Here is a 20,054-nt window from a genome sequence, read left to right as displayed (position 1 = left end):
AAAGGCTGTGTCAAAACAATTTTTTTTTAAAGATTTATTTATTCATGAGAGACACACACAGAGAGAGAGAGAGAGAGAGAGAGAGAATGGGGCAGAGACACAGGCAGAGGGAGAAGCAGGCTCCATGCAGGGAGCCCGACATGGGACTTGATCCTGGGTCTCCAGATCACGCCCTGGGCCGAAGGCAGTGCCAAACCGCTGAGCCACCCAGGCTGCCCAGCAATTTTTCTTTTTTAACCTCTATTGCAATAGGAATCAAAATCTAATACAGGGATAAGAACAATCGTGAAAAGAATGTGAGGAAAAGACACACATGCTCTGTCTTGTTAAGCTCCCACCCTTACTGGCTTTCCATTTCTGTGCACAGGGCCCTCAGCCAGTAGAGGCCTCAGCCAGAAGAGGCCCTCAGACAGAAGAGGCCTCCCATACAGAAGACAAAGCAGGGGCATGCCTCAATGCCCTGGTCCTCCGCAGTCTGATGCAGAGATGAACCTCCTCTGCTTAGGCCTCCTTCTGTAGCTCCCAGAAGCTGCAAGTGCCTCTGGTAGGTGGGATGTGGGCAGAAATCATATAATTTTAAATTTTTCAAAATACAATTTTTATTCACTCTAGATTAAAAGTAATATGGATTATTCTATATTTTTAGGAAATAGTGATTTATATATTAAGTGATAGGAAGAGGTCAGGAATTACTGGCTACAAGAAGTTATTCAATGATTCAGTGGGATGAAACCAGCACAACACTGCATGGAACATGACCGTTCCACAGACAAACTGAAGTCCAGAGACAGCAAGGGACTGGCCAGTGAGGGGACCAGTCAGGACCGGAATCCAGGTCTCATGGGCTCAGAGGCCAACAATGCCTGGTTGAATCTGAAAAAGCAAAGCCTGGGACACACTAGTGCAGCCCTGATAAAGAAGAAAGTTGTCTCTGTGTCTATTTTAGCACAGTAGTGATCTTTATGCATGGAACCCAGATAGCCAAAGTACACACTCCAGAGGACAGAATGAGGCCTCCCGGACAGTGTGATGGCAGGTAAGAATTGGCAGGGTACTGCGCCCTGCCGGCACCTGTGTGATCCACAACAATGAACCACTAGCACTCATTGAGAACTCAACTATTGCCAGGCATTTTCCACTTAATCCTCCAACAACATCGTTCCACTTAATCCTCCAACAACCCAACGTAGTCACAATATCTAAATTTTACCAAAAGGAAAGCAGAGCCATTAAGAGTCAAATAAATTGCACATCTTCTCAGTGCCTTGATATGATGTGAAACCAGGCAGTCTACCCCCAGAGCTGGTGTTCTCAACCAGGGATAATTACTGAGCACTATGTTCTGAAATCCCTCTTCCACTTTCTTAAATACTGGCCCTGATCAGAGTGGCATCAGAGGCTCCTGCACAGCCCAGGCAAAAGCTGGGAGAAAGCAGGCCTGCAGACCACTTGGACTTTGATGGAAGACAGAAGTGAGGCTAGCTTGGGCCCGATGTGGTTGAGGTCTGGCCAGAATTAGCACCCTCCAGTTTGGGTTAATTAGCAGGAACTAGGGGCAGGCTCCTAGCCTCTGCCCTGAAGGAGACATGTTTCTCAGTGCAGGAAACACCACTTGGCCTATGCCCACGGGGCAAGGAGACCCAGCACTGCTCACTGTGCCCTGCCTCGCACTCAGCTCAGAGCTGGCCTAGCACGGTTCTTGACCAATTCCAGGCAGGGTGCAGACGGGAAAAAAGACTTGAAAACACTTTTACCCTCCAAAGAGTCCAAATCCACTCCTAACCTGACAAAATCAACTCCCCAATAACCTGAGAACCACCACAATAAATATATGTATCTGCTGATGCTCTTAAAACTTAAGCCAGTGTCATCTTTTGTTGCCTTTCAAAATCCTTTCCACCTTCAGTTGATACGGATTTTCTAATTCTTCCTAAGGGATTTGTTCCTTTTTGATCTCAGTGCCTCTTGAGAATTTAAATAGGTCTTCTGGGATTTCTGTTTCCTCTGCTTTCTCCTGCACCTGCATTGCTTACTCCTTGGTATCTGGAAGGCATTTGGTTTCACAGGTTTTCAAAGACTCCAGAGGTCGGAGGTCAAAATTTACATTTGTAACACACAGTCAGAAAAACAGAAGATTTAAGAGAGAGATATACCTATCAGAAGACTCAATATTGTTAAGATATTAATTCTCCTCAAGTTAATCTATAGATTTAACACAATTCTAATAAAAATTCTAGCAGGATTTTATTTTCTGTAGAAATTAACAAAGCAAGTCTAAAGTTTCTATAGAAAAGCAAAGTGGGGGGAGCCTGGATGGCTCAGCGGGTTGAGCATGTAGCCTTTTTTTTTTTTTTTTTTTTTTGAGATTTTATTTATTCATGAGAAACACAGAGAGAGAGGCAGAGACACCGGCAGAGGGAGAAGCAGGCTCCCTGCATTGAGCCAGATGCGGACCTGATCCCAGGACTCCAGGATCATGCTCTGGGCGGAAGGCAGCGCTAAATCGCTGAGCCACCTAGGCTGCCCAGCATGCGACGCTTGGTCTGGGGCGTAAGTTTGGGCCTGACACTAATGTAGAGATTGCTTGAGTAAATACACTTAAAAAAACTTTAAAAAATAAAAAAAAAAAAGTGGGAGGGGAGAAATAAATAAATAAGTAAAGCAACCCATGTAATTGAGACATTGTCCTAAAATGCAGTTACTGGGATATGACCCTTAAATTAAAAAAAAAAAAAAAAAATGAGGGGCACCTGGGAGGCTCAATCGGTTAAGTGTCTGCCTTCAGCTCAAGGTATAATCCCAGGGTCCTGAGATCGAGCCCCACTGTCAGGCTCCCAGCTCAGTGGGGAGTCAGCTTGTCCCTCTGCACTTCCTGCTTGTGCTCTCTCTACCTCTCTCTCTCAAATAAATAAATAAAAGTCTTTAAAAAAAAAAAAAAGAGGAAGAAATGAAAAGCAAAGGACCTGTAACAGCCAAAAGAAAAAAGAAACAAAGTTGGATTTCAAGATTTACAATTAAAAAAAAAAAAGATTTACACTATAGCTACAGTCATCAGGATAATGTAGTATTGGTGAAAGGGTAGGCACATACATCAAAGGAAGAGAACATAGTCCAGAAATATGTGGTCAACTGCTATTTGACAAAGGGTCAATGGAGAAAGGACAGTCTTTTCAACAAATAGTTCTTGAAAAATTAAACATACACATGCAAAACCATGAAATTTGACTCATAACTCACACCATATACAAATATTTACATGAAATGCATCAGAGAACCAAATAGACCAGAAGTATAAGGTTTCTAAAAGAAAACATAGGACAAAAATCTTTATGATCTTGGTGAGGTAAATATGTCTTAGGACACAACAAACAAAAAAGAAAAAACTGATCAATTGGACTTCATTAAAATTAAAAACTTCTTTTCTTCACAAGATGCTGGTAAAAAATAATAACAAAAAGACCAAACAAAGACTGGGAGAAAACATTTGCAAAACACATATCTGATAAAGAACTTGTATCTAAAAAAAAAATTAAAAAAAAAAAAAAAAGAACTTGTATCTATGGGCAGCCCCAGTGGTGCAGCAGTTTAGCGCCGCCTGCAGCCCAGGGCGTGATCCTGGAGACTCTGGATCGAGTCCCACATCGGGCTCCCTGCATGGAGCCTGCTTCTCCCTCTGCCTGTGTCTCTGCCTCTCTCTCTCTGCATCTCTATGAATAAATAAATAAAATCTTAAAAAAAAAAACTTGTATCTAAAATGCATGAAGAACTCATACAGTCCAATAAAGGAAAAAAGATTTTTTTTTAAATGGGCCAAAGATTTTAACAGACAAATGGCAAATGACCTCATCAAAAGATGCTCAACTCACCAGGCATTAGAGAAATATAAATTAAAACCACAATGAAATACCACTATCCATCTATTAAAACAGTCAAAAATTATCAAAATAAATAAAAGACAAATGCTAGACTAGAATTCTCATACATTATGGGAATGTGAAATGGTACAGTCACTTTGGAAAACAGCCCTCTAATCCCAGTAGGCATTTACTCAAGAGAAATGAAAACACATACCCAAACCAAGACCTGCTAGTGAATGTTCACTGCAGCTTTAAGCATAATCACTAAAATTTATAAGCAACCCAACTGTCCCTCAAGGGTGAAAAGAGGAACATACTGTGGAACACCTACCTGGTGGGATACTATTCAGCAACAAAAGGAATGAATTACATACATTGATGAATCTCAAAAGCATTATCCAGGGTGAAAGAAGGCTGACTCAAAAGGCCATATGTTTCATTTATGACATTCCAGAAAAGGCCAAAGATTGGGACAGAAATTAAATCAGTGGTGGTCAGGATCAGAGTGGAAGGATGGGATTGATTATGAAGGGTCACTAGGGAATTGAGGGGGCGGTGATGGAAATATCCTATATCCTAATTATGGTGGTAGTGATATAACTGTGAACATTTGTCAAAACTCAGACATGTATACCTAAAAAGAATACATTCTTTTCTGTACATAAATTAAACTTCACTAAACCCCACAAAAAGAAGCCAAATAGGGCAGCCCGGGTGGCTCAGCGGTTTAGCGCCGCCTTCAGCCCAGGGCGTGATCCTGGAGACCTGGGATTGAGTCCCATGTCGGGCTCCCTGCATGGAGCCTGCGTCTCTGCCCCCCCCCCCCCTCTCGTAAATAAAATCTTTACCAAAAAAAAAAAAAAAGCCAAATATTGCATTTTAAAAATATAATTTATAAGCACTTGCAGTTATGTAAGATTAGTCAGCCTAACAGAAAAACTTGTGTTGCCGGGCCCTCCCATCAAATAAATACACTCACAACTGATGGTTTTAAACTTGGCAGAGAAAAGCTGTTCCAGTTTAAAGAGATTCTCACAAGGGACTTCCTGTTCTTAAATCAATAGCTACAGAGACACTGCAGAGCCACAGAGGGGAGCCAAATATCAGCAAGGGGATCATTTTGCACATTTTCCCCCAACAGATAAATTTTTTAAATTAATCGTGTAAAAAGCTTAATATTGCAAATGATCTTGAGTAAGCAGCTTGTTTCCTCGTCTGTAAAAACTCGGCTGACCTAAAGAGTTCTCTGTATGAAAAATTTAAAGTCTCAGCACCTAGTTGGCTCAGGGGTTGACCATCTGCCTTTGGCTGATGATCCTGGTATCAAGTCCTGCTTCTCCCTTTGCTAGGTCTCTGCCTCTCTCTGCGTCTCTCATGAGCAAATAAATAAAATCTCAAAAACAGAAAAAACTTAAAAGTCTGACTTTCCCTAACTAGCACAATTTAGCTGAACCTCCAGGGGGCCTTTGAAAGCCCTCTGATCTATAAAATCTGTGAAGTGAAACTCTACTCCTTGAAACCTCCACTGTGTGTGTGTGTGTGTGTGTGTGTGTGTGTGTGTGTGTGTGTGGTATGTGTGTCTGTGTCATATCTGATTAGGGCATTTCCACATCCAAAGCCACAACTCTGGGGACACCTGGGTAGCTCAGTGGTTGAGTGCCTTTGGCTCAGGGTGTGATCCCGCCGGCCAGGATCGAGTTGTGCATCAGACTCCCTGCATAGAGCCCGCTTCTCCCTCTGCCTATGTCCCTGCCTCTCTCTCTCTCTGTCTCTTATGAATAAATAAATAAATAAATAAATAAATAAATAAATAAATAAATAAATAAATAAATAAAATCTTAAAACAACAACAACAAAAAACAAAGCCACAACTCTGGGGCAGGGCAAGCATGGTGACAGTCACTAATAGGAGGACTGCAGGATGGTTGTGCTGGGGAAACTCAATCCCGGGTCCCACGTTTAACACTCTTCAAACAGCCCAGATTCTGTCCAGTGTTCCCCAGTGCCTAGCCCCACACTCTATCCTCCGATGCTCATGCTCCCCAGGGGAGGGGTGCTTGGGCAGTTTTTCTCTCTCCAACCATTGCAGCTTCTCAGAAACTGTGAACCTCTGTAGGGCAGGCCTCTGGGCCCACTAGATGAACCTTACACAGGAAGATGCTCCATAGGAACCCAGAGTTCCCAAGAATTCCTCAAACATCACCCGCAGAAGGAGTTTGGCAAAAGGGGTTTCCATGGTAGGATAAGCTTGGAGCACTTAAGAGTTTTCTCCTGTCTTCCAGATGGAGGCAGTCAACAGACTAAGTCTCCCAAAAACCTTTGCAGTAATAAAAACTGTTTAAATATGGTTCCCGGATCCCTGGGTGGCGCAGCGGTTTGGTGCCTGCCTTTGGCCCAGGGCGCGATCCTGGAGACCCGGGATTGAATCCCACGTCGGGCTCCTGATGCATGGAGCCTGCTACTCTCTCTGCCTGTGTCTCTGCCCCCCCCCCCCCTGTGATGACTATCATAAATAAATAAAATTTTTAAAAAAATATGGTTCCCAAACCCAACCAGGAAACTCTTTTTCATGTAATACCTATTTACATGCACAGAGCTGGTGTTTCCAGCGGGATCCCTGGGTGGCTCAGCAGTTGAGCATCTGCTTTTGGCTCAGGTTGTGATCTTGGAGTCCTGGGATTGAGTCCCGCATCGGGCTCCTCACAGCGAGCCTGCTTCTTCCTCTGCCTGTCTCTGCATCTCTCTGTGTATGTCTCATGAATAAATAAATAAAATCTGGGGATCCCTGGGTGGCGCAGCGGTTTGGCGCCTGCCTTTGGCCCAGGGCACAATCCTGGAGACCCGGGATCCAGTCCCACATCGGGCTCCCGGTGCATGGAGCCTGCTTCTCCCTCTGCCTGCGTCTCTGCCTCTCTCTCTCTCCTCTCTGTGCATTCTCATAAATAAAATCTTTAAAAAATAAATAAAATTTTTTTTAAAGTTCCTTTATTTTTTTTTAAGATTTTATTTATTTATTCATAGACACAGACAGAGGCAGAGACGCAGGCAGAGGGAGAAGCAGGCTCCATGCAGGGAGCCCGATGTGGGACTCGATCCTGGGTCTCCAGGATCACACCCCAGGCTGCAGGCAGCGCCAAAGTGCTGCACCACCAGGGCTGCCCTAAATAAATAAAATCTTAAAAAAAAAAAAAAAAAAAAAAAAGATGCCACACAACTAGGTCAATGCTGTTAACTACCTTGCATTTATACTTTTTTTTTGCATTTATACTTTTTTTAAGTGACCTTTCTAGAAACTTTTTGTTTCCTAGAAAAAAAGATACATGTAACATGCTAACATTTATGTAAAAATGGGGGTGAATACATTCCCATGAATTGCTTATAGATATATAAATTATCTCTGGAAGGATTAGGGAACTGGTCACTGTGGCTATTTCCAGAGAAAGGAAAGGAAAAGTGGCTGGGGGCAGGGACAAGAGACTTTTTATTATGTGCCTTTTGTACCAGGTACATATGTTACCTAAGCAACCTATTAAATTAAAATTAAATAACAGGCACTAAATAAAGTAATACCTTATAAATATGAAAGCATTCACAAGTGCGTGAGCACACACATGCACACAAAACATTCCAACCATAATCAATGTCAGAGAGAAATAGCCACTGTTCATATGTGGGGTTTGTACTTTGGTCCCACTTGCCTTTTTCCGCTTTTGTTGTCTGTGCTTTTGGTGTCATAGACAAGAAATCATTGCCAAGACCCATGTCATGAAACTTTTCCTCTATGTATTTTTTAGGAGTTTTACAGTTTCAGGTCTTATATTTAAGTTTTTAATCCAGTTTGAGTTGATTTCTGTATATGGTGTAAGAGTCCAATTTTATTCTTTTGCATGTGGCTATCCAGTTCTCCCAACACCATTTGTTGATGAGACTATCCCTTCCCCAGTGTATTCTTGGCACCCTTACCAAAACTCAGCGCACTCTATGTGTCAGTTTATTTCTGGGCTTTCTATTCTGTTCCACTGGTATAGATGTCAATCTTTATGCCAGTACCATAAGTGTTCTAATTACAGTAGTTTTGTAACATATTAAAATCAGGAATTGTGATGCTTCCAGCTTTGTTTTTCTTACTCAAGATTGCTTTGACTGTCCAGGTTCCTCCTGTAATCCCATATGAATTTTGGAATTATTTTTTCTGTTTCTGTAAAAAATGTCATTGAGATTTTGATATGAATTGCAATGAATTTGTAGATTACATGGACATTAAAAAAACATCAGTCAAGGGGTGCCTGGGTGGTTCAGTCAGTTGGGCATCTGCCCTTGGCTCAGGTCCCAGAGGTGCAGAGAAGTATGATGCCTGACTTAAAGGCTCCCAGAAACTTAGCAGCAGGATTACTTCCAAACTCACAGCTCTTTCTACAGCACCCAGGCACCTTTTGGGATCTGAGCTAAGGCACAGGACAAGAATTGTGGACTTGACCAGCATCAAGGAGGCTGGGAGATAACAGGAACGACAAGAACAGGCACAGCAATCTTGAAAATAAAAACGTGCCAGATGAATAATCAGCACAGGCCCCAGTGGAGATAGGATGTCTAGAGAGCGGGATCCCTGGGTGGCTCAGCAGTTGAGCATCTGTTTTTGGCTCAGGTTGTGATCTTGGAGTCCTGGGATTGAGTCCCGCATCGGGCTCCTCACAGTGAGCCTGCTTCTTCCTCTGCCTGTGTCTCTGCATCTCTCTGTGTATGTCTCATGAATAAATAAATAAAATCTTAAAAAAAAAAAAAAAGATGCCTAGAGACCAAGAGCCCAGAGACACATCTGCTACTCCCTCCACACTGGAGACTGCCATGTGTTTGCTGTTTTCTTGATTTTAAGCCTGGAGGAGGCACAGGCTGTGTGCTCTCAGGTACTTGATCTTCAAAACAACCTGCAAAGCACAGATTGTGTCCTTATTTGTACCCATGAAGACAATGGAGCTGAGAGGGGGTTAAGCAACTAGCTCAAGGCCAACCATAGCTAGCTAACAAGGCCAACCATAGCTAGCTAACAACCATATAAACCCAGTTTTCTCTACTAACATGTGGTTCTGGGTGATCTGGAAACTTTAAACTATGACTTTAATGATTCTTCAAATCCATTTTGTTGTCTGCAATTGAAAATAATTTTGAGGACGCCTGGATGGCTCAGCGGTTGAGCATCTGCCTTTGGCTCAGGTCCTGATCCCGGGATCCGGGATTGAGTCCCACATCGGGCTCCTTGCAGGGAGCCTGCTTCTCCTTCTGCCTATGTTTCTGCCTCTCTCTCTCTAGTGAATAAATAAATAAAATCTTAAAAAAATAAAAAAAGAATTTTGTGCTGGAGTTCTTCAATAGTAATGCACGTGAGATTCACAAGGATATTTAAAAGGCTCAATGGGGGCACTGGGTAGCTCAGATGGCTAAACATCTGACTTGGGCTCAGGTCATGATCTCCAGGTCCTAGGATCGGGCACACATCAGGCTCCCTGCTCAATGGGGAGTCTGCCTCCTACTCTCCCTCTGCACCCCCCCATATGCTCACGTGCTCTGTCTCACTCTCTCAAATGAATAATGAATAAATAAAATCTTTAAAGATAAATAAAAGACTCATGGTACAACAGGAGAAGGAAGATGACCATCTTTACAAACATCGTGGAGCTGATCAACATCTTCTTGGGACATTGGCCCCTCCAACCAGCAACAGAGGTAAGAACAGAAGTGTCTAAAACTCAAGGATGAGGGGATCCCTGGGTAGCTCAGTGGCTTAGTGCCTGCCTTCAGCCCAGGGTGTTATCCTGGAGCCCTGGGATTGAGTCCCACATGAGGCTCCCTGCATGGAGCCTGCTTCTCCCTCTGCCTGTGCTCTGCCTCTCTCTCTGTGTCTCTCATGAATAAATAAATAAATTCTTTTTAAAAAATAAAATCGTAGAAAAAGAACATAACTGAAGCTTCTCAAAAGAAATCCTACCTATGCATAGTAGCTTTGGCTGTGCCCAAGCATTCCAGACTGCCCTTCATGATGGCTAGGAATACAGATTCTGGGGGCGCTTGGGTGACTCAGTTAAGCGTCTGCTTTAGTCTCAGGTCATGATCCTGGGGTCCTGGAATTAAGCCCCATGTCAGGCTCTCTGCTCACTGGGGAGCCTGCTTCTCCCTCTCTCTGTTTGCTGCTCTACCTGCTTGTGCACATGCTCTGTCAAGTAAATTTTTAAAATTTTTTAAAGATTTTATTTATTTATTCATGAGAGATACACACACAGAGAGAGAGAGAGAGAGAGGTAGAGACCCAGGCAGAGGGAGAAGCAGGCTCCATGCAGGGAGCCTGACGTGGGACTCGATTCCAGGTCTCCAGGATCACACCCTGGGCTGTAGGCTGTGCTAAACCGCTGAGCCACCAGGCCTGCCCAAATTAAAATTTTTTAAAAAATATGGCTTCTGGACTTGCCTGCCTGGCCCCCACAACCATGCAAAGCCAATTCCTCATAATAACTCCCTGAATTTGTATCTCATACTGGTTCTTTTTTGTTGTTGTTGTTGTTTTTAAAATTTTTTTTAATTTATTTATGATAGTCATACAGAGAGAAAGAGAGGCAGAGACACAGGCAGAGGGAGAAGCAGGCTCCATGCACCAGGAGCCCGATGTGGGATTCAATCCTGGGTCTCCAGGATCGCACCCTGGGCCAAAGGCAGGCGCCAAACCGCTGCGCCACCCAGGGATTCCTCTCATAATGGTTCTGAATCTCTGAATGAACTTTGACTGATAACAGGAAAGACAGGTACCTTTCAGAAGATGGGGAGAACAAGAAGGCTAAAGCTGGATCTGGATCAGGGAACACTGCAATGCATGTTAAAGGCTCTGGACTTTTTCTGAAAAGCTAAGGGGAGCAGCAGAGGGATCTGAGCAGATGAAGGGAAGAATTAGATCTGCATTTCAGATGTCGTTCGTCTGGCTACCTGTGGGATGGAGAATGGACTGGAGTGTACAGGGCCAGCCAGGAGGAGGCACCACAAAAAAGGGAAGAAGCTGAAGCCATCACTCAGGTAGGAAATGGTGAGATCTTGGGTGGACAAAGGCCTGGTAGGGAAAACAGAGAGAAAGAAATGCATTTGAGAGACAGAGGAGTTAAGCCTCATGGAATTTGGTGACCTACTGGCCTGGAGTATGAGGAACAGATTGGAGGAATCCAAGCTGACTTCCGGGTTAATGGTTCTTTTCACCCTACTGGACCTCAATACCACATGGCAGCAACTCGAGGTGTGTTCTCTTATCCACCAGTCATTAAATCAAAACATGCGGCTAGAAACACTCATTAACTACCCAGATGCTACATCCAGAACATCTAACTCGGGGACAACAATATGCCTACAAGATACCCTGTTGTGAGCCCTTTGGCTCTTTCAGACTGAACCCTTCAGCTGCCCCTGCACAGAATAAGAAGAAAGGTAACATCTGGCAGGACAAAACCAGAAAAACATGGCTGGAAAGATCCTGGGTAGGAAGGAGGGAGGTGAGGGTAGGGGCATGGTCTGAGCAGCTGTTTCTGCCATTTCCTGGGCCTGGAATGGACCAAAGGCACAGTGGGAATCTGAGAGCCTCATTGGGAGAGTGAGGGCTAGGGCACTGGCTGATGAAAAATACCAGAACCTTCACAGGACCCCTGGGAAGACTGATAGCAGACCAAAAGTAAGGCAAGAAACCCACACAACAGCAGCACATCACAGCCTAAAGTCCACTTCCTGTCTGCAAAACGGGCAAAATTATTCCATCTTCTCACCTAACAGAAGAAAAGGAATAATCAGGCTAGAAAAGACTGGGGATATATCAATATCTATCCGGGAGAAAGAAGAGATGGAACAGAGGTATTTGTTCTCAGTCACTGTCTAAACCACCTTGACATGACCATTAATTTCTCTGCAGGCTAGACATTTCTCATCACCAGAATGACATTTTAAGAGGAAAAGAAAGAATAAATATGCAAAGAATAAAGAGAAAGAAATCCAAATATATTGGGACAGCTGGGTGACTCAGTGGTTGAGTGACTGCCTTTGGCTCAAGGTATGATCCCAGAGTCCCAGGATCAAGTCCCATATCGGGCTCCTTGCATAGAGCCTAATTCTGTCTCTGCCTCTCTCTGTCTCTCTTATGAATAAGTAAATAAAATCTAAAAAAAAAGAAAAAGAAAAAAAAAGAAAAGAAAAAGAAATTGGGCAGCCTGGGTGGCTTAGCAGTTGAGCCTCTGCTTTTAGCTCAGGGCATGATCCCAGGGTCTCTGGATCGAGTCCCACATGGGACTCTTTTCATGGAGCCTGCTTCTCCCTCTGCCTGTGTCTCTGCCTCTCTCTGTGTGTGTGTGTGTGTGTGTGTGTGTCTCATGAATAAATAAATATGTAAAAAAATTTTTTTTAAGTTTTATTTATTTATTCATGATAGACAGAGAGAGAGACAGAGAGAGAGAGGCAGAGACACAGGCAGAGGGAGAAGCAGGCTCCAAGCCAGGAGCCTGACACAGGACTCGATCCCGGGACTCCAGGATTGTGCCTTGGGCCAAAGGCAGGCGCCAAATTGCTGAGCCACCCAGGAATCCCCTAAAAATTTTTTTTAATTAAAAAAAAATAAAATAATTCCATTTATAATAGCATCAAAGACAAAGTTCTTAGGAACATAAATTTAACAAAATATATTCATATACTATACCGTACAAGTACAAGCCATTGCTAAGAAAAATTAAGAACACTCAAACAGAGATATACCATGTTCATGGATTGCTTAAATGTCAATTCTCCCCAAATTAGGGTGACCAATCATCCCAGTTTGCCTGGAACTGAAGGAGTTCCCAAGATGCAAGACTATCATTTCAAAAGCCAGGGCAATCTTGGGCAAATCAGGATGAGTTTCTTTTCTAATTTCATTTTTTTAAAATTTTATTTATTTATTCATGAGAATACACAGAGAGGAGAGAGAAGTGGAGACACAGGCAGAGGGAGACACAGGCTCCATGCAGGGAGCCTGATGTGGGACTCCATCCTGGGTCTCCAGGATCACACCCTAGGCTGAAGGCGGCACTAAACCGCTGAGCCACCGGGGCTGCCCTCTTTTCTAATTTCAAAATGATCTATGGTTTCAACACAATCCCAGCTGGATTTTTTTTTTTTAAAGAAATTAACAGACTGATTCTAAAATTTATGTGGAAAAACAAAGCATCTATAGTAGCCAAAACAATTTGGAGGAAGAACAAAATTAGAGTGTTCACAATATCTGATTTCAAGTTTTACTATAAAGTACAATAAGACAGTACATTATTGGGCAGCCCAGGTGGCTCAGGGGTTTAGCGCCGCCCTCAGCCCAAGGCCTGATCCTGGAGATCCGGGATTGAGTCCCACGTTGGGCTCCCTGCATGGAGCCTGCTTCTCCCTCTGCCTGTGTCTCTGCCTCTCTCTCTCTTTCTGTGTGTGTGTGTGTGTGTGTGTGTCTCTCATGAATAAATAAATAAAATCTTAAAAAAAATAGACACTATATTATTGATAAAAGGACACAATATCAATGGAAACAGACCCCCATATATATATTCAATAGACTTTCAACAAAGACAATTCGATGAAAAAGGCTAGTTTTCTCAATGAATTGTCCTTGAATAATTAGACATCCATATGTAGAAAACTGAACCTCACCCACCATATCATTCACAAAAATTAACTTGAAATGGATCATAGACCTAAATGTAAAACAATAAAACTATAAAACTTCTAGGAAAAAAAAAAAACACAGGAGAAAATCATTAGGTTAGGCAAAATTTATAAACTATACAAAAAATATCCATAATGGAGAAAAAAGGATAAATTAGATTTTTTTTTTAAAGATTTTATTTATTCATGAGAGACACAGAGAGAGAGAGAGGCAGAGATATAGGTAGAGGGAGGAGAAGCAGGCTCCATGTAGGGAGTCCGATGTGGGACTCAATCCCAGGACTCTTGGATCACGTCCTGGGCCAAAGGCAGACGCTCAACCACTGAGCCACCCAGGCATTCCAAGGATAAATTAGATTTAATCAAAATTTAAAATTTCTCTCTAAAAGATGCCACTGAAGAACTACATAGGTAAGCCACATTCTAGGCTGTATTCACAAAACATGTATCTAACAAAGGACTGGTATTCAGGGTATATAAAGAACTCCTGCGATACAATAATAATGAAATAATGAATAATAATAAGATAAAAATACTCTCCAGGGGGAATGCCAGGGTGGTTCAGTGGTTGAGTATCAGCCTTCAGCTCAGGTTGTGATCCCAGGGTCCCAGGATCAAGTCCCACATTGGGCTCCCTGCATGGAGCCTGCTTCTCCCTCTGCCTGTGTCTCTGCCTCTTTCTCTGTGTCTCTCATGAATAAATAAATAAATAATCTGTAAAATAAATAAATAAATAAGACACAGGGACACCTGGGTGGCTCAGTGGTTGACAGTCAGCCTCCAACTCAGGGCATGATCCCAGGGCCTGTGATCAAGTCCCACATCAGGCTCCTAGCAGGGAGCTTGCTTCTCTCTCTGTCTCTCTCTCTCTCTCTCTCTCTCTCACTCTCGCTCTTGCTTCTCTGTCTCTCATGAATAAATAAATAAGATCTTTAAAATAAAACAGACACGTAGCACAGTACCTGGTACATGAATGAATTAATGAAGGAAGTATGTAGAAAGAGCCACGGGCATTTTTATTCAATGATAACAGATGGAAGGCCATGCATACTAGGGATCAAAGAGCAGGGATACCTCAGCTATAAATTTCAGGAGAAAGGAGCAAACTGTTTAACCAAGTGGCCTTCCCCCCCTTACCCCCCAGGAGGCCATCATTAACCTTTCACCTCCCCAGGAGGTGTGGTCCCAGAGTAACAACCCATTCAACCAAACAAATACAGGTGTCCCCCCACCCCTAACCACCTGCAGAGGTTCAGCTTGCTGAGCAGATATTTCCCTCCAGCTTCCAGAGTCATCCTTTTAATCTGTTAATGTCACTTGTTTATTAAAAACAAAAAAGACGGGGATCCCTGGGTGGCTCAGCGGTTTGGCACCTGCCTTTGGCCCAGGGTGTGATCCTGGATTCCCGGGATCGAGTCCCATATCAGGCCCCCTGCATGGAGCCTGCTTCTCCCTCTGCCTGTGTCTCTTCCTCTCTGTGTGCGTGTGTGTCTCTCATGAATAAATAAATAAAATCTTTAAAAAAAAAAAAAAAAAAGACTGAGTAGCGGAGCACACAAGACTTAGCCCCTGGTCATCAGGCTAAAGATCCTACATCCCTCTTTAGGGGTATGTTTAGGGGTATGTTCTCAACTTAGGAACTATTTTTCTCACCAGAGGGAAGTTGAGGTGGAGAGTAAAGAGGAAAAGAATAGGCACAAAACATGGAGAAAACATAAACTCCTCCAGGCCTTAAATTCAGGTGTGCACCTGAAACTCAGGTCACTCTTGTCTGCTTGACCAGGGTACTCCCTCCTCATATCTTATGAGGTAACAGACCAAATTGATCCTCTGTGTTTTGCTAGGATTTTGCTCTTTGCCACAAAGTTAACAATATCTACAAGAGTGAAATGTTGCTCTTCCCTTACCTTCCAGGGAGCCCATTTTAGCTTTTGAAAGTCAGTGCTGCCAGATTCAGGAAAGCAAGTGAACCGAAACTTCCAATTTCTTTAGGGAAAGGCAGCGAGCTCCTCTGGCCTTCTCCACATTCCGGGACTCTAAGACGGCCTAAGAGCTGCCTTAATGCCTCCTCTCCTTTGATCTGACTTAAGGACCCCAAGTTAGACTAGTAATTATCAATTCTATTCAAAATAAACTTCTTCCCCATATGTGTCCATTGGCCTGCCTCAAATAAGATCTATCTCCATTTTGCTTTTCAAATTGTCCTAATAGATGGTTTTGTACCAATTCCAGCTAAATGTCCAAATTCTCATCAGGCCTCTGTTTAAAAAACAAACAAAAAACAGCCCTCAAAATATTCCTTCTAAGAGGGACACTTGGGTGGCACAGTGATTGAGCATCTGTGTTTGGCTCAGGGCTGAGATCTTGGGATCCAGGATCCAGGATCAAGTCCCACATCGGGCTCCCTGCATGAATCCTGCTTCTCCCTCTGCCTGTGTCTCTGCCTCTGTGTGTGTGTGTGTGTGTGTGTGTGTGTGTGTGTGTCTCATGAATAAATAATAAATCTTTTTTAAAAATTCCTTCAAAAAAAAAATTCCTTCTAAGAGACCCAAGTCAGAGGTGATGGCCCAGCATAAAGACCACTGTTATTGCACACCCCATAGAATACAGTGTCCATAGTACCCTGAGTTGTACAGTGAGGCAGCATTATCTAGTGGGCGGAGAACTGGAGCACCTGGTAACATGTCTTCTTTGTCCACTACACTGTTCAGATGGCAGCAAACAGGGCTGAGTCAGGAACCACCACTCACCACTGCTTGCTGGGCCCCAGACGGTGGCATCATGGCTGCCTCTGGCTTAGCATGAGTGTTCTCTGTGTCACCCTCAGGTCCAGACCCCCAACTCCATCCTCCCTCTCTGCAACACTCTATACTCACCCTTTGAAAGGGAGTGGGGGAACCAGAGAATGCAACCACTAGTTCAAACCAGAAAAACGGAGGGTACGGAACTGAAAAGAGTTTTTCATCCAGCCGGTCTGAAAGACCCCTTCCCGGTGAGAATTTTGGCTTGGCTATTTGGCTCTCTGCTTTCAGAGTCAGAAACCTATTTTCTGCACTAACTCCTGCAAGTAAAAGGAGAAGAAATGTGTATGTGGCTTTGCCAATGAGCTCTCTTTTGCTTTTAACATAAGAAAAAGTGGGGCAGAGGCACCAGACAGAATGGAAATGCATGGAGATGCAAAGCCAGGGGCAGCCCTGGTGGTGCAGTGGTTTAGCGGCACCTGCAGCCCAGGGCGTGATCCTGGAGACCCGAGATCGAGTCCCACATCAGGCTCTCTGCGTGGAGCCTGCTTCTCCCTCTGCCTGTATCTCTGCCTCTCTCTGTGTGTCTCTATGAATAAATAGATAAAATCTTTAAAAAAAAAAAGAAAAGCCAGGGTGCAGCCTCACTGGTGGGGTTGTTGAGACATCTCTAAGCAGATGATACAGAAGTGCCTCTTGCTACCCTCCCCTCTATCCCATGTCCCTTCTCCCTGGGGACTAAAATAAACGTGTTTTATTTGCTCCATCTGAGGAGGAGGATTTATGGGCTGAGAGAGTGAGGGGTTCCTGGGTAGGAGTCAAAATTCAAGGCTGGAACAACTGGTGACTTGTCGACAACACACCATCAAATGGTCGTCACAACCCCACAAAAATGCAAACAAACCAGACTGTTTCAGGGAGTGGACATGCCCTCCTGGCTTTAGCGGTGGGTGTCAAAGACAATGGTGCAGTGGTTTCAAATGAAGCTATTTCACACAAGTAAAAAGTTGCTGTCTTCTTACTAGCGGGCTCTCTGAAAAGACTGAAAAGAAGGAATTTTCTCTATTTAGCTAATGGGACGGGATGTGTTCAGAGCATCATTTGTCATTTCTTTTTCCCAAGAAGTTAATGACCTCAAACCTTCACCTAGGCCCTGGGCCGAGACCAGCACACCACCCAGTACAGAAGGGCATGGAAACCACAGGCTGCTGTCCGCTCCAGGACTGTAACTTTTTAAAATAAATTAAAGTAAATAAATAAATAAGAAGGAAAAGAAAAGAAAAGAAAAGAAAAGAAAAGAAAAGAAAAGAAGAAAGAAAGAAAGAAAGAAAGAAAGAAAGAAAGAAAGAAAGAAAGAAAGAAAGAAAGAAAGAAAGAAAAAGAAAGGAGCAACCAGTCCAGCGGTCCCCTTCCTAAGCGCCCCCAGGGCGCGGGGGGCAGAGGCCTCCACCTCCTGACCCCAGGCCCGTGCCCCGAGCTCCCCGAGCATCACTTTTCTAAGGAGAAAGTTCCTTCGCCAGGAACCTGCAGGCTCCCCGGCTGGGAGAGTGGAGACATGGGGGCATCCTGGCGGCGGCCCAAGGCGGCGGCCAGGTGGCTCCGGGGCCCGGCCGGCCCACCCGCCCCCTCCTCCGCCGGCTCCGAGGCCTCTCCCGCCCGGGCCCCGCACTCACCCACCGCCCGGATGCGGAAGCCGCGCGGGGGGCGCAGCGCCCGGCGGCCCCAGGCGTCGCGCAGCACCTGCAGGCTGGCGGGAGGCGCGTGCACCAGCAGCACCCCGCGCGGCAGCCAGCCCTGGAAAGCCAGCCGCGAGGCGGCGCGCGCCAGCCGCGAGTTCCAGAAGCAGCGCGCGTTGGCGCGTCGGAAGGCGCGGAAGACCGCGCGCCCGCCCGGCTCCTCGGCGCCCGCCGCCGCCTCCGGCGCCTGCAGCCTGCACAGCACCAGCGCCAGCGAGCCCGGCGCCAGCTGCACCGGCCGGGCCATGCCGCCGCGGGAGGCCGGGGCCCCAGCCTGGCGCACGGTCCGGCGCGGCGGTCGCGCAGCCCCGGCGGCCCGGGCGCCGCACGCCGGGCGGGAGGGATCGGCCGACTGCGCGCGCGGCGCCGGCTGCCGGGGGAACGGGCTCCGGGGGGCGGGGCCGGCTGCGCCCGGGAGCTCGGGGGCGGAGGGGGGACGGAGGGGGGACGGGGGGGGGGCGGGCCCGCGGCCGTCGGCTGCCGGGGGAACGGGCTCCGGGGGCGGGGCCGGCTGCACCCTGGAGCTCGGGGGGCGGGGAGGGGCGGGCCCCGCGGGGGCTCTTCCAAGCCCTCGGGGAGCCCCGCAGCTCCCGGGAGCCTCCTTCAACCGCGGCGCGAGCGGCAGGGCCAGCAGCCCCCCGAGCTGAGAGGACCGGGGTGGCCGCCGTCGTCCCGGCTTCGGGTCGCCCCTGGTGAGCGAGGCCGCGAGGAACAGTCTGCGGGTGTCAGGGGCCTCGCGGGGCCGGGAGGCAGTAGACCCAGGTTTGGGTCTGGGTCTTCTAACCTGTCTTGCTCTTTACTTCCTCTCTCTCTGAGCCTCAGTTTACTGTCCTGCAAAATGAGGAATTAGAGGGGCGCCTGGGTGATCCGTCAGTGAAGCGTCTGGCTTTGACTGAGGTCATGATCCCGGGTCCTGGAATCGAGCCCGATCCTGCCCCTGCTCAGCGGGGAGCCTGCTTCTCCCTCTCCTCTGCTGTTCCTCCTGCTTGTGCTGTCTGGCGCGTTCTCTCTCTCAAGCACAGAGATTAAATCTTAAAAAAAAAAAAAAAAAAAAAAAAAAAGGAGTTGGAACTGAATTCTAAGAACTTTCTTCCATCCGTGACTCCGAGGTTCTAGGCTCTGGGCCGGCCCGGGGTAACAGGGGTGCTCCCCCCACTGGCGAGCGCAGTGATGAAGTCCGTGGGATTCAGCCTTGGGTTGGATCTGGGCGTTCGGAAAAGACTGAGAAACCGTCTTGCCCGGGAGCTCCCCGGATCAAAGGCAGAGGGGCTTGTGATCGGTCAGGCCCACTGTGCGAGGGCCTCGAAGCAACGACGTCGAGTTCCCATGCTGGGGGACCGAGGCTGGAACTCTGCCTGGGCACTGGATGAGGGCTCCTGGAGGAAAGAATAGGAGAGATGAGAGGTTATTACTATTACTGTTATTCGTTATTACTATTAGAAACTGACCCTAGTAGAGGAAGCACAGGTGTTTGGCAAGACCTGGGGGTCATTCCATACTTCCTGTTCCCTCAGCTCATCAGTGAGCAACCGTAATAATTCGAGATTATGTGCCCTGCCTCCTCCTGAGTCATCATCACAATAAATGATAGATGATTCTATTAAATAATGATAGCTAGCATTTACTGAACATGGTATGCTGGAGGCATTAATTTCACAACCCGGTGTTAACTACTGTTAGTATCGTTGTATTTTTTAGAAATGAGGAAACCACAGGCTGTGTTAGATTAAGAAGTGCATCCTGTGGGGGCGCCCGGGGGCTCAGTTGGTTAAGCGTCTTCCTTTGGCTCCGGTCATGATCTCAGGGTCCTAGGATTGAGCCCCACCTTGGGCTCCCTGCTCAGTGGGCAGTCTGCTTCTCCCTCTCCCTCTGCCTCTCCATCTGCCCTACCTCTGTTCATGTGCTCCCTCTTTCTCTTTCTCTCAAATGAATAAAATCTTTTTTTTTTTTTTAATTTATGATAGTCACAGAGAGAGAGAGGCAGAGACACTGGCAGAGGGAGAAGCAGGCTCCATGCACCG

At 45.9% G+C, this 20,054-nt stretch overlaps 1 protein-coding gene across 3 annotated transcripts in view; it reads right to left on the bottom strand.

Annotated features, from left to right (window-relative positions):
• The window catches only part of STOX1 (storkhead box 1), a 51,839-nt gene extending 33,559 nt beyond the window's left edge, over positions 1–18,280 (bottom strand). For all 3 annotated transcript variants that reach the window (XM_072823372.1, XM_072823373.1, XM_072823374.1), the window contains exon 1: positions 17,971–18,280. In XM_072823372.1, coding sequence (XP_072679473.1) covers positions 17,971–18,280 — 310 coding nt within the window. The remainder of the gene's footprint in view (positions 1–17,970) is intronic.
• Between the last annotated feature and the right edge of the window lie 1,774 nt (positions 18,281–20,054).

Source organism: Canis lupus, chromosome 4 (genome assembly GCF_048164855.1).
Source record: "Canis lupus baileyi chromosome 4, mCanLup2.hap1, whole genome shotgun sequence".
NCBI classification, from domain to species: Eukaryota; Metazoa; Chordata; class Mammalia; order Carnivora; family Canidae; genus Canis; species Canis lupus.
The sequence above is the reverse complement of the archived record's forward strand: the minus strand, read 5'-3'. Positions and strand labels throughout refer to the sequence as shown.